General features: G+C 55.0%; 1 protein-coding gene across 2 annotated transcripts; it reads left to right on the top strand.

Moving 5' to 3' along the window:
• Positions 1-238: 238 nt before the first annotated feature.
• Positions 239-9,857, top strand: CBX2 (chromobox 2). Of its 2 annotated transcripts, XM_034790361.1 has the most exons (6): positions 239-357; positions 471-514; positions 1,499-1,564; positions 2,280-2,333; positions 3,023-3,092; positions 3,619-9,857. In XM_034790361.1, exons 1-6 carry the CDS (start codon positions 286-288, stop codon positions 4,984-4,986), a joined length of 1,674 nt encoding a protein of 557 aa, XP_034646252.1. In that variant the 5' UTR covers positions 239-285; the 3' UTR covers positions 4,987-9,857. The 2 variants fall into 2 exon arrangements, with proteins under 2 accessions (XP_034646252.1, XP_034646251.1); XM_034790360.1 differs by lacking the exon at positions 2,280-2,333 and having other exon boundaries at positions 248-357.
• Positions 9,858-14,439: the final 4,582 nt, after the last annotated feature.

Here is a 14,439-nt window from a genome sequence, read left to right as displayed (position 1 = left end):
GCAGCAGCCTGACCCCATCCCCTTCCCCAGCTGCCAGTCTCCGCCCTCCCCTCTCTCCCCTCCCCATTGGCTCCCTGGGAATTTGGGGAGCCTCTGAGCTAGGGGTGGGGGAGGAGCCGGGCGCGCGCGCTGCATTGTGTGCCCCGCCGCGGGAGCGCGGGATGCGGGGGCCCGCGGCTGTCGGGGGCGCGCCTCAGGGCTCCGTCCGGCGGGTCCCGTTGGAGGTGGCTGGCTCGCTCGGGGCGGCGGGGAGCGGAGCGGAGCGGAGCGGAGCCGGCCGGCGCCATGGAGGAGCTGAGCAGCGTGGGCGAGCAGGTCTTCGCCGCCGAGTGCATCCTGAGCAAGCGGCTCCGCAAGGTGGGCGCCGGCCCCGGGCATCCCCGGCCCGTCCCCCGGCCCGCCCCGCTCCCGGCCGGGGCATCCCCCCGCAGGCCCGGCGCTAACCGCCTCCCTCTGTCTCCTCCCCGCAGGGCAAGCTGGAGTATCTGGTGAAGTGGCGAGGCTGGTCCTCCAAGTGAGTGCGCGGCGCGGCGCACCCGGCTCCGGCCCCGACCCCGACCCCGGCCCCGGCCCCGGCCCCTTCCCCGCCGCTTTTGTTCGGCGGCGCCGCGTCCTTTTGTTTACAAATAAGTGTGTGTCCGTGTGTGTGTGTCCGTGTGTGTGTCCGTCCCTCCGTCCGTCCCCCCTCGGCGCACACTTGATGCCGCCCCCCCGGCTCCCGGGCCGCCCCCCGGCTGGGGCAGGCGGCTCCGAGCGGGCCCCGCTCCGGTGGGGACTGGCCGGGGGAGCTGCCTGGGTGTCCACGCTTCGCCTGCCGGGTGAAACCTGAGCTTCCCCTGGATGCCGGTGGAGCTGCGCCTCTCCCGGAAAGGGAGGGGATCTGGCAGCCCGGAGGGGACCTTGTCTGTTTACTCCTCCCGCCAGCTGCTCCTGGAAACCCCTTTCCCTCCCCGTGGGTTTGCTCCGCTTCTCCTCTCCAGCCCCCTCCCCCCAGCACACACATTGTTATCCTTAATCCCTCGGCTCATCCAGGGTTTGCCCCCTGTCAATCAGGGCACTTCACTTTTTCTAGACCGTCTCTGTTTTCTGACCCTTGGGCGAGGGAGGGGAGGCTATTTCCCCCCCCCCCCCCAAAAAAAAATTCAGGACTCCCTTTCCAGAGTCACTTCTGTTCGTTTGTTCTCCAGAGCATCTTCTGCGGTGCACTCTGATGAGAATGAGGTTTGCATCCTATGTAGTGTTGCCATTTCTGCTGGGGCCGTAACATTGTCTGCAGCGTTTGTAACAGAACTCCGACTTTCCCTGCGGATTATTACTTTAGGGTTATTCAAAGATGTGGCTTTGGTTGGGACATGGGCACTGTTCTCAGAGTCAAATCGATCCTACGGCTCTCATGGGAGCTGCTTTTGAACAGATGATATTCCATATATTAGTCCAAACTTTAAAAAAATGCTTTCATGTTCCTGTTCTCTATTATGTGTTTGCTCTTCTTTTCCAGACACAACAGCTGGGAACCTGAAGAGAATATTCTTGATCCAAGGCTGCTCCTTGCCTTCCAAAAGAAGTGAGCAAACTGTAAATACTTCTGGTTGTTGTTGTTGGATGAACAATGTCTAATCGATCATTTGGTCTTTGGCTGTCCTGCAAACAGCATACTGAAGAGCTCATCAGGCTGAAAGATGATGATACTCTAAACTGACAGTTCAGGTTCATAGACGGCTACCAAGTGTTATAAATGTGATTAATTTGGGGCCCGAGATCAGAATGTATTTTACATAGATTGTGCAATGTGACCGCACTAGCATGCGACACGGACATTTAACTTAGAAATGAGCACTGAGAGCTGAATGTACTTGACCTCTAATCTAAAGGTCGGGGCCATTGGTTGTATTTTCGTGTATGTCTGCATGCACAGGTGGAGGCAGTTTCTAGAATTACAGAAACAAACTTATTTTGAAAATCCACTGAAAACATACTTGTTGGAGGAATGAGATACTTATCCCCTGGCAGTGATTGGGTGGCGTGGCGGGGCTAGAGAAACGGTGCTCTCTATAATGTTCAGTACTCGTATATGGAGCTCAGCTCTGCAATTTGATTGCATGATTAGCTAAAGTGACTAGAACTCTTTGTGCACTGGGGTGCAGATATAGCCCTCTGGCTACGGTAGTCGCAGTGCTGGCAAATGTTTTGACTTTGCACTAATATAAAACACTAAACTTAATGATTGGCCTTAATTATAGCTGGTTTCTAAATCCACTTCGTTTTTTAAAAAAACCTAGGTATTATTGTGGGTGGCACAATGACCTGTTGACTAGGGTGCAGCAGTTAAAAAAGTGAGTAAGGTACTCTGGTGTTCAGTCAGCCATCACTTCGCTCTGGAGACAGTATTCTTATAACCTCCTCTCCATCCCATAATTCCCATTCCTATATGGCATCTTGCCTCACAGTCAGAGGGCCCTTTTGTAGCCTCTTAGTGTCACAGGGAATCATCTGGTAGACGACCGCGATGCCTCTTTGCCACCACACCTTGCTGAGAGCCTGTTTCTAGGAGGTCTCTTTCCTTCATATTATTAGTTTCCTGTGTGGCAGTGCAGAGCTTGGCAACTTCTGCCATGCTGCCAGCTTGGCTGCTATAAGAACTTCAAACACAATCTACAATAACAGACTTTCTAGTCCAGTAACCAGCATCTGTTGCTATGGGGTAAATATTCTACATATTCCACGACTGAGAGAGCTACTCTGTGACTCCCAGAGAGAATTCCTTCCCCCACTGCACTTAAAAAATGACCTGGGTGCTTTCCCAAACCCATAACAAACAGCTTGGGTCAGTGTGAAATCTATAGGCTTGGAGCTCTCCAGGAAAGACTGCCGTATGTTTGTCACAAGTATAACACTCATAAGTATCCGTTGCTGCTTGGATTAGAACTGAGTTGTGCAGCATTTCAAACGAGGTCTCTGCTGATCAGAGAGGAACAAGGCTGGCTCATGGGTGCAGCATTGTCCTCAATTGGTGTGTTTGCAGGGAACATGAGAAAGAGGTGCAGAATCGGAAGAGGGGCAAACGACCCAGAGGCAGGCCCAGGAAACATGTGGTGAGTAACAGTGGCGATATGTGGGGTGATGGCAGTTCTTGGGACATTCTTTGCGTGAAAGGCCCCTTACAACCTCTTGTGTCATAATGTGGAGTGTTGCTGAAATGGATCATACGTCTTGGGTTTCCGTTGGAGAATGGGGGGGCACAGAGCTGCCAGGAGACACTGTTCCGAGAGCAGAATGCACCCAGGAATGTGTCTTGAGGTTGCATGTAAGAGGCAGGGATAGGGGAAGCGTCTCTTTATCCAGACCCTTTGGTAATTGCTAATCAGCAATGACGGGGAGGGAAAAGTGAGTCACATGGAATTTGAGGGCAATATATTAGATTTGGCCTGTGTGCAGTGGGGGCTCTTTAGCCCTTTGCACAGTAGAGGCCTGCGCACAGTCAGGGACTGGTGCATGTGATGCAGTGATCGGTGGGAACAAATTCGTATCTCGCTGAAGAACTTAGCTGGCAGAACTGACTGTGGCTATCTTAATTCAGGCAGATGTTCTTCCTGCTCCCTCTTTATTTTTATTTTAAAGGAACCAGAGGTGCCTCCAAAAATCAAGTCAAGTAGCTCCTCATCCTCCACCTCTTCATCTTCCTCCTCCTCTGATGAAGAGGATGAGAGTGACCTGGAGGCAAAGAGAGGTCCCCGGAGCAGAGAGACTCACCCAGTGCCACAGAAGAAAGCTCAGATTCTGGTTGCGAAGCCGGAAATAAAAGACCCTGTCAGGAAGAAGCGTGGGCGGAAACCTCTGCCTCCGGAGCAGAAGGCAGCCAGAAGGACCATGAACCTGGCAAAGGTGCTGAAAACAACCCGAAAGGAGACGGGGGGAGGTTCTAAGCTGATGGGGAAATTGCAGCCCCAACACAATGCTCAGGGCTCAGGTATTGCTGTGCTTAAATCTAATGTGAAAGAACCCCAAAGTGCACTGAGTGGGCTTGGTTCAGGGGGCTTATCTGCTGAGAACCTGCCCAATATACTGAAGGGCTCCTCTGGGAGCCCAAACCACGGGATCAGCTGGCAGAGTTCGATCGTGCACTACATGAACAGGATGTCCCAGAACCAGAGCTCTGCAGAGGCCCCAGCCCCAGGGAGGCTGGCACTCAAGTCACAGGCATCCACCAAGAGTAGCCTAGGACTGGACTTAAAAATGAGAAACCAGAAAGGAGCTGGGGAGCCGGGGTTGAATGTGCACGGCTCCAAAGCAGCCAAGGCACTCGGCAGTGGTGCTGGGGGGGATCAGAAATCAGGCTTCACCGCTGGGGCTCAGACCCTGCCCAACGGCAGCAAGGCACCTGTGAATTCGCCTGCCCCAGGAAACCAGCTGACTTCCAATCAGGAGCTGAACCTTCAAGCTTTAAACTTACAGAGTGTCAAAAATGGGCCGAATTCAGCAGGTGGCAGCAGCCTCCCTCGGCATGTCTGTGGAACTCTGGCCAAAAGTGCCGGCGCCGCAGCTGTGAATGCGGGGGCAGCCGCTGCCAAGGGCAGTGGGGTGGGCACAGTGCTGAATGCACAAAACACTGGGCTGCCGCCAGGCGTGGACACCTGCAAAAATGAGAAACCAATGCAAAGAGCAGCTGCTGGGGAAAGAGATGTGACAAAAGGCGGTGCCCCATGTGTGCAAGAGGGGCACCCCACAACAGAGAACCGCAAGCCAGCAGCCCTGTCTGAAATGAGCACCGGCGAAGAGGAGACCAGCTCCGATTCGGATCGGGATTCTGCCTCGTTTCCTGGTATGGGCCAGAACATGTCAGTCTCCATCCAGACCAGCCAGGACTGGAAACCCACCCGCAGCCTGATCGAACACGTCTTTGTCACAGACGTGACAGCCAACCTGATTACAGTGACTGTCAAGGAGTCTCCCACCAGTGTTGGGTTTTTCAATCTTAGACATTACTGAACCAGGAGGTGCGAGGTGGGGGGATGGGTTCCCATAGCCCCTTCTGATGCCTCTTTCCCATTGGCTTTACCTGATTGTTTCATTGGGTTTTTCTTCAAGTGAATGCCAGATGGCAATGAGATTTGGGGAGGCAAAAATCAGGTGTCCCTGCCCCTATAAGCAATTGGCTTTTAAACAGCACCCCGGCTTCCCCCAACAAAGTGTTCTGCCATTGCCGGTCAGCAATGTTCTTGATGGTTCCTTGTATCTGTGGAGGCTTCCTGGAGCCAATAGAGATTTTTCTCTGAGGGCTGGGAGGAGTAGGATACAGTGAAACCTGTTAACAGCTACCAAAGACCATTCTGTTTTTCTGACCACTAGAGCAGATGGCACCAGAGTAAGGCTAATGCTGTGTTTCTCCGGTGGGGATTAAGGTTGGCTGGCTGGCTGCTGAAAAGTGCTTAGCAAGTGACTGGTAAGCCAGGTTTCTCTGTGGTTGGATTTCTTTGCTGTACAACTTGAAATGTCAGAACACCAGGTACCTGCAACACCAGAACGTGCAAGTACCTGGACAGTTGGGGAGAGGGCTATGGGGTCATGCAACATAACAGGCTAAACCTTTTCCTTAAGAAAAGGTGAGGGGTTTTTTTTTGTTTGTTTTGTTTTTTTTCCTTCTCGGCATTAGCACAAGCTCCTGGGACAGTCCAACTCAATCCAAATCAGCCAGCCGGGTTCCGCATGCTGTGGGGCAGGGGGTTGCCTGGAGATGTGGAGGTTTTCAGGGGACATTCGTTTAAGCCCAGCTACCCTCCTGGGCTAGGTTGCTCCCAGGGATGAGTGTGAAGTGACTGCTAGTTCTCTTGTGATGTTTTGCAAATGAAATGGAAATATTGTTTACATTTTTATACAGAATCCTCCCTTGTTCAGAAGGGAGGTGGGGGGCAAGGGGCCATCAGACTCAAACTGTTGCTGCTGCTGCTGGCAAACCCAGGCGCGCTGTGGTGGGAATGGGCGTCACAGCCTGCGTTCACACCAAGTGTGGCACGTTGGGGGTGCACCGCATGAGCTGGCAGCTGATCAGTAGTGTGAGCTGCTGCTGTGAATTTCTCTGTGTGCGTGAAAGACGAGAAGTCAGGGATGGGAACCAGTCTGGACGATTTAGTGCTCTCCAAATCCAGCCGTCTCCTTGTCCCAGTATCGTTAAGACTTCACCTCGCATCCATCAGCCACTAGTCCTGGCGGAGCTTCTCCAGACACCCCCACACGGCATATTTGGGAGCATTAAATCACAGGGTACATGCAAATACTTGTGGCAGGATTTAACTTGCTGCATGCACACGCGTCCTTCAGGGCTGTGTGTATGTGGTGCAGCCCAGGGCCTAAAGCCACCTGCTACTTGGAGACCCTTGTGAGGGGAGAAGTTTTCTCCATTCCTCATGGCAGAGCGGGTAGCTTGAGGCTCTGACTTGCCATTAGCCTTGTCTTGATGCTACCACTAGGAATGAGTGAGGGTTAAAACACCGCATTTGTGGGATCCAAATTCCTGCCGAGCTCCCGTTGCCAGCAGGCTTTGAGCGCTGTGGAGGCAGTGCATGCGAGGCTCACGCTGGGTGCTGCCAAGTGCCTTCAATTCACATGGATTTCAGTGGAAACTGAGGGTGCTCAAAGCCTCCTAGGGTGAGACCCAATGTGGCTGGGGTGAGGACAGCACTCACCTCACTGCCTCTCAAGCAGCAGTGCCCCGGGGACAGCCTTTGGCAGGCTCTGGCTGGAGCCCCCTTCAGGCAGACAAGGAGACTCTTGCTGAACTCGGTTTGAATGCAGCCTTTGCGACTGTAGGGATCTGGAACTCTCCTGGGTGTGTGGCAGGGGCAGCCTGGGACCTTCACGTGCTCTAAGGACAGGCCCGCAAAAGGCAGCCCTTGAAAGATCTCGGCAGCAGGGTGGCCGAGGACTGTCTGGGCTGGCGGGTCGGTGTGTTTAGGTGCCGCTTCAAAGTGGATGGGTTCATCATCTACATCCCTGCCCCAGTGACATGCATCTTACTCAGCCACAGTCTGGAGCACCTGCAATGGCAGTAGCGAGATGCTGTCAACTCGGAAAGAGCCAAAGGTTGAAGCTCCATTAAGTGGATATAGGCGCACGTATATTTCTTAGTCTGTTTTTCTGCTCTGATGTGGTCAGGCATTTAAAACGCTAGTTCCTTTGGGCCTGGGCTGGCTGCTATGCTGGTCCGGTGGGTAGCGAACGTCAGGGAGGTTTGATAATCTATTGCTGTTGGTACTGCGGTGTCTGGGTTGCCAGGGAAGGTTCCACTGGATTTTGTATTTAATTCACAAACCTTAATTGGTTTAGGTTTCGTTTTTAACAAATCTAAGCTTGGGTCCAGTTTGAGTTGACAAGCCTTTAATCTTATGCAATGGTTCCTGCCTTGAACATTACCCAGGTGGATTTGTCCTGCTCAAGTGCATGGGACAAGGGGTCATGTGGGTCAGACCAGTTTTGTCTGCGAGGAGGGTTTGTAAGGAGAGTTTGCTTTGGAGCTCCCTGGTGCCAAAAAGTAGCGTCTGTTATTCAGTTGACCTCATCATTCAAATGCAGCCAAACTAACTACTATGACTTTGAGAACTTCAAGAAAAAATTAGCTTGTGGATTCAGAAGCCTGTACCCCTGTGGTGGCCTTTACCACATGTGTTCTGAAGCCCCAGGCATGGGAATGCTGGAAGATCCTTTCCTTCAGTAATGAACAAGGGGGGTCTGGATATCTTAAAGGCTGTGTCTGGCTGTCTTCCACACACACCAAATATTTACTAGTTGGCCTTTGCAAATCCAAACTAAAGTAACTTACAATGTGCCTTTTGGAATGTGCTGTCCCAGCCTTGCCCATGGTACAGGTCACTGACAGCTGTCTTGCCCTTATGCAAAGCTGGGTTAGTCCAGGGTCCTGTGAAAAGCAAGGACATGGGTGAGGGGACAGGGGAGAAGACCCTTCCTCCTCAGAAGGATGCACCCAGCATTTTTGTGGACCCCCAGGTACACCTGCTTTGGTGATGGTAGCAGCTGGTGTGTGTCCAAAGGGAACTGCACCCTCCTTTCTGAGGTTGGCATCTGAACACGGAGAGGGAAGAAACTGCTTCCACAGGGATGAACCCAGAAATCCTTAGAATAAGGCTGGTGATGGATCTGTGTAAACACCTCCTGGGATGGCCACTGAAAAATGGCATTTGATGCTGGTCTGAGGAGGGGCCAGTTGATACGACTGTATTAAGACGATAGAAAACTGCTTCTCCATCCCTACTCCTATAGTGTCAGTGCCTATGTTTGTACTTTGGGGCGTCAAGAGGGTTGCGCTAGTGTAGGACAGGGCTTGGACTGGAGTGACTCATGGTGGGTACTGGTTTGCACTGGTGCTGCATGCCTATCTTCGTTTACAACCAGTGCAAACCACTATCAAAGTACTTACGGGGCAAAGTCCTACAGCCTAGACAAGATCTACGTAAGATGTCCCTGTTCAGAATTCCAGTTCTAATTAAATTGTATTTCACATTTGGTGGCTTGGTCCCACTCAAAGGCATTCTTGCCTTTCAGAGTCTGGGTGATGTTTTCTTGGGATTCTTGACTTTTGCCCTGGAAACTTAATACAAATGGAAACTGGCTTTTTTTCAGCACCAGCCACTTATAAAACTGGGTTTTTTCCCCCTCCTGTAGCAGTGGGAACCTGCTTTGCCAATGCTAACATTGTGCCTTTCTGTTAACCAGCTGTTTCAATCCCAAAGTTATAAAGACTGTGAAAGTGATCATCTGGAAACACCTTACTTTCATCTCATTCTTCCTCCCCCCTTTAATCTGGCATTAAATGTGTGGACTCCCCTTAACAAAGTGTGTGTGTGTGTGTGTGTGTCTGAGTGAAAGTTTAACTTTGAAGTTAGCCTCTCAAAGGCAAATTGTGCGTTTTAATTTAATCTTTTGTGGACTGAAGTTTAAAAAGCTGGTGCTAATTGTGTTTACCAATAAAATTAGTCTTCAGAGTCTACCTTTTTAAAAAATTTGCTGCTATGAGTTTGTGTTTTAGTTGCATGTCAAACAACCAATTAAAGGTTTGTCACTATTTTTAGTCTTAAGGGGTTTCCCAAGGGAATAGTACTGCAGTATTTGTATATTGAATGGTATTTTATCCTGGCATAATCTGGTGAAGTATGGGGGTTTTTCATTGGACTGGAAAAAGTGGACAATTCAGTCATCTTCCTTAGGAGTTTAGTATATTTTTATATATATATTTTGTACCAAAAAACTGGAGTTCTTGGGAGCGTCTTCTTTTTGTTTTGGTTCTGAGACTGACATAGATGTGAAGGACTCTAGACCTAAGAAGAAAAGGTTTTACTAAAAGCAAGCGAGGCAGTGTGCGTGAAAACAATTGTTCTTGTAACTGTGCCAATTACTGCCTGATGTGCATTTATTATTTTTTATTATTAAAAAAGCCAAATCATTCCTGTATGCCACTTCTGATTGCTTTAAACTACACCAGTTTGCTTTTTAGAGAACAAGCGTTGGATATGTTATTACCTGGGGAATGCTTGAGTTCTTTGTTGGAAACCAGACAGCAGCCCAGCCCACGGTAAATAAGGGCTGCCTCCCTGAAGACAATGCCTGCCCATTGAGCTTGCAGTGTGTTCACGGCAGTGGTTGGGGTTCCCTTGGTGACCCTAGAGTTGGCTCCCTTGCATTTTGTGATGTTTTCTAGTATTTTTGGACACTAATGCTAGTGTAGACTCCAGACCTCTAGGCTGCTTTTAATTTATTTTGCAGGAAAACACTAGAAGTTGGTGTGTCAGACAACTTTGTATAATGTTTTTATTCATGTTAGTATATCAATAAATATTTTTTTAAACTTTTCAAACTACTGTGCAGCGTGGGGTGATGGAGTGTGTAATTGTACTTTTCAGTGACTGTCTCACCACCTTTTTCAGACATTAAACTTCCTGGCACAGCCGAGAGACATCGTATGATATGGACCTTTCCCTGTCCAGGTTACAGACGGAGTCAGTCGCAGACTAGGACTAGAACACAAGAATTGGAAGTCAGTCGCCTCGCTCCAACTTCTCCCAGGCAAATCCCCCGGAATGAGCTAAGCTTTAGTGGGGAACAAACCACCCTGATTAGGATGTGGAGAAAGATAAGGAGTTCTGCAAAGAGAGGGAAGGGGGGAAATCAGCTTTCCTGGAGTTTAGCTGTCCCTGACTCTGGGTTAGGTCACTGGGCACTAGAGGTGATGTTATGGGGGGGAGGTGGGGAAGGGCTGTAGCAGGAAAAGCGACCTGCAGCCGCGTGGGACAAAGCACCTTCCACCAGCCTCCCACTCATGCTGCATCGTCCCTAGTGCAGCTGGGGCTAAAATGTAGAGCTGGGCTAAGATGCACTGCCCTTTCTGGAGTTCAAGGGGAGGGGCCCACCAAGGTTGGCTTGGCACCCTGCACACTAGAGGGTATCAGGGACACGTGCTTTGTAAACCGAAGGAGCAGTGCAAGTTGGGCTCTCACCAAGGTGCAGTTTTACATCCCTTTATCAGCACATTTTAGCCCCAGGAGTATGGCCTTTGCTAGTAAAGCTGCTACTCCGTGAATTGCGGTGGAGAGGCCCGTCCCCCCTCACTTATTCAGCATGCCCAATGCAGGAGAAGAGACGTCTGTCCCCGATTTTGGTATGTCCCCTGTGCATCATCCCAAGCCTTGTTCTGATCCCTTGTCTCTGATTAAAACCCCAACCACCACCCCCCTTTGCCCGTCTCTTTTACCAACTCTGGCTAGGGGCAGCTGCAGAACTTTGGGGCTTCTTAGGAGAGCAAGAGAGACCCCCTGTGCTCTTAAAGGGGACCCGCAAAGAAAGGCGAGAGCCGGTACAGATGTAGGAAGGAGGCTGAGCGGCACTGGACAGTGCTCCGGGGCCCAGGGAGAGCCAGCAGCACCCCGTTCCCCCAGCCCTGGGCCGCGGCAGTACCGCGGGATTCCGCGGCTCCCCCAAGTTTCTTTCCCTCTCCGGGGCGTTGGGGGAGCCTGGCCCGCGCATCTCCCACCTGCGGAGCAGGCAGAGGAGCGCGCCCCGCGTGCGCCTTCCTGCAGCCTGTGCACGGGGCGGCTCAGCCCTGCCTGCCCAGCCGGCTGCCCCCGGGGGCGGGCGGGCGCTTGGCTGCCCGGGGAGGGCGGGGCTGCCGGAGAAGAGACACTAATGCAGCGCAAGGGCGGAGAGAGCCCGCTACGCCCCCGGAATGGGGGTAACCCTGGTGGGAGCCGGGCGCTGCCCCTCGCTGGCACCGGGCGCACACGGGGCCTTCTCTTGCACGCGCTGCGCCAGAACACCTCTTAAAATACCCCGCCGGGGCAGCGCGGACCTTGCGCCGGGCGCAGCAGCCAAGCGAAAATGAAACCAGCCGGGAGCCGGCCGGAGCCCGGGTCAGTGTCTCTGCCCGGGATGTGACCTCTCCTCCCCAGGGCAGGCAGCCTGGGCTCCCGTTCGGCGGCCGGCGTGGACTGAGTTCGCTCCCCACCGCGCTTCAGGCTTTGCGGAGTCAAGGCGGGGAGTCCTCTCCCTCCAGCCGGCGGGGCTCCGCGGGCAGCGCCGGGCCCCGGCTGTTTGGCTGGGAGTCGCAGCGAGCTCCCAGGCGGGAAGGGGGTTGGTAACTCCGCTTTCTTGCTGTTCCTTTGACGTTTCCAGGGCCAGGATTCGACTCGGCAACGCAGGAAGGAAACAGCCCCAGTCGCTCCTGTTTTGGACTCTCTGGCCCGCAGCGAGAAGACTCCGGAGGAGGAAAGACCCGGGGCCCACCCGGAGCTGGCTGAAGGCTAAGAGTCACGCCGCCTCGTTGGAATCCTTTGCAGGTGACCTTTGTACGTGAGCGCCCCGGCAAGAGCAGGGCCTCCCTTCTCCGTCCTCCTGCCCCCTCCCCGGGCATCTCCCGGCGGTGCCTGGCTTTTCCCCTGCCCAAATCTACCCCCCCCAAGTGACCAGCGCCCCCCTTCCCAGGCCAGTAAACGTGTCTGAAAGGCGAGTCTCCTGCTGGGACCTCCAGGAGAAAAGCCCATTGTGTGGCCCTTTCTACCTCTCCGCCACTGCGCACGGCTGACAACTACAATAATCAAGGGTTTCGCTCCTTTCACTCAGCGGAGCAGCAAAGGGAGGTTAATGAGGACACAGCTAAAAGCCCAGCTCAGCCCCTGCTTTTCTTTGGGCCCGCAGTACATGAAGAGTTGAATACAAAGGGCAGATTTCTGGGCGCCCCGCGGGGAGCTCACGGGGGAGGTTTTTCTGTCTTGTGTGTTCCGGGACCCAGACTTGGGACGTTCAAAGCCAGACCCCAACCCCCGCGAAAGCGAGGGGAAGGGGAGGGGAGCCTGGGATACAAACCGGGGTTGAGCGAGCCCCGGGTCTTTCACCAGGCCAATCGGCAGGCTGCGTCCTGTATCAGTGCCCTGGCAAAGGGGCCCGGTGAGGCGTTCGTGGGCTTGTTTGCACAGCCAGCTTTCCGTGTGCCAGCCGCTTGATGTCCTCCGCCCCCCAGGAGCCGTGTGCTCCGGGATCCTACCTCCAACTGAGCTTGGAAACCCCGCTGCCTGGTGCCTGGATTGCCTGCGAGGGGCTGGCGAGGAGCCGCCACGCCCTTGAGACCCGGGTTTACAGGCACCCAGAGAAGCAGACCAATGCCTGCCAGGCGCCCAGTGCAGTGATGGTGAGACGGGCAGACTCCTGACCAGCATGATCCTGGAGCGATCCCGCAGCTCCGGCCGCCTCCATCTCCCCTGCAAGGCCGCCGGGTGCAGAACCTGCAGCCGGAATCCAGAGGCGGATTAAACTACCGCTAAGGTGCAGGTATCGCTCTGCTGCAGGCCCTGCATGGTCCTGCTCTCTGTCCCACCCCAGGCCTCCGCGACCGCCCGCGATCTGGCGGTAGCACTTGGCGCGCAGGAATCCGGCAGCCCGGCAGCCCCCCTCTGACCCACCGGAGCGCAGACAGGCACCCGAGCAATAACCCAGCGGCGTGCGCTTGGCAGGCGCTGGCAACGGGAGCCGCTTCCCGTCCAAACAGAGCCCGAAACGGGGCTCGTTAGGAGAAAGCATCACCCCAGCCCCCGGCACAGTGCTCACCTGCAGGCGGCGCCGGCCGGCTGGACCATCGCCCCGGCCGCACCACGGGGGGAAGCGGCCCGGGACAGGTTGGTGTCACTCAGGCAAATCCAAGGGCTGCCCCTGCTCAGCCCCGGGAACAAACACTGCTGCCTGGCCCGGCCCGTGCGGCTGGGCTGGGCTGGCTCCGGTTCGGTAGCGCAGCGCTGCGCGGGGAAGCCAAGCAAACGCGCTCTTGGGACGGGACGGGCAGCGCCGCGGCGCGCAGGGCGGTTCGGCGGCCAGGGTGCGCAGCAGACCCCGGCAGGGGGGCAGCAAACGATCCCGGGTTTAAATGCCCAGGTTCATCCCCAGGCCCGCTGCGGAGAACAGGGGCGAGTGAAGCCGGGGGTGCTGCGGGCAGCCAATGCAGTGCCCGCCTCGCAGCTTTGCTCCGGTTCTGAGTCCGGCCCATTTAGACGCGGCTCAGCCCCACTCAGACGGGTGCGCACCGAGACCCACGGGGGCAGGATGTTCTGGGGCGCCGTGGGGCAGCCGGACAAGAGCCGCCCTTTGCTGGCTCCTGGGGCCGGGGGGTGTCTGGCTGCTTCCATCCACGCCCCTCACACCGAGCGACGGCAGAACCAGCTGCCCCTTCGGAGTGTCGGTGGGAAACACCTCCTCCACTCCCCCCTCCGCCAGGAGCCCCAGGAGTTGCCTAGCAATCCGGACATTCATTTCCTAAATCGATTCGTGCATGTTAATGCCTGGCCGATAGGTGATTTGCAGAGACGGTTTATGGAAGCGGCTGCAGGGCAGGAGAGCCGGGGGTTCCCGTGCGGAGGGACCCGGTCCCAGGGGCGGGATGGAGCCGGCCCGTTCCAGCCAGAGCTTAGACATGCGGGGCTGGGTTTGCCTCGTGGGTGCGAAGCCGAGAAGCAGCCGCTGGTGTTGCGGGAGGGACCCGGACCCTCCCCGCGGCGGGGAAGTCAGGTCCGGCGGGGGCCAGAGACCTCCGGAGCCCTGGCAGCCAAAGGGCGAGGGAGACGCGGGGCTCGTTCGGACGCCAGCGCCTGGGGTCGCGCATCCAGGCAGGGGGTAGGAGGTCCACACCCGCCCCCGCGGGCACGTTCCCTGCAGAAGCGGGCGCCAGGGCAGGCTCCTCGCTGTTCAACAGCGCTTCCCATCAGCGCAAGTTCCTGTCCTCTCCCCCCGGCCAGGAACAGCCAGTACCGGGGGCTAAGGGAAGGCGAGCCCACATGCAGGGGCAGGCGGACGGGGACCGAGCCCGCCTTCCCCCGGGAATCACTCGGGGAGAGAGATGTGCCAGCTAGAAACAAGCAACGTGGAGATTGCAGGGGGGACATAAGAAGGACACGG

This window comes from Trachemys scripta, chromosome 14 (assembly GCF_013100865.1).
Source record: "Trachemys scripta elegans isolate TJP31775 chromosome 14, CAS_Tse_1.0, whole genome shotgun sequence".
Classification (NCBI taxonomy): Eukaryota; Metazoa; Chordata; order Testudines; family Emydidae; genus Trachemys; species Trachemys scripta.
Note: the sequence above shows the minus strand (reverse complement) of the source record. Positions and strands in the feature narration are given on the sequence as shown.

Bases quoted from the DNA above. Each gene is read 5' to 3' on its own strand.
- CBX2 (XM_034790361.1), top strand. From the start codon at position 286: ATGGAGGAGCTGAGCAGCGTGGGCGAGCAGGTCTTCGCCGCCGAGTGC. The intron at 1,565-2,279 runs GTGAGCAAACTG...AAAAAAACCTAG, and splicing joins CTCCTTGCCTTCCAAAAGAA to GTATTATTGTGGGTGGCACA. The intron at 3,093-3,618 runs GTGAGTAACAGT...TTTATTTTAAAG, and splicing joins GCAGGCCCAGGAAACATGTG to GAACCAGAGGTGCCTCCAAA.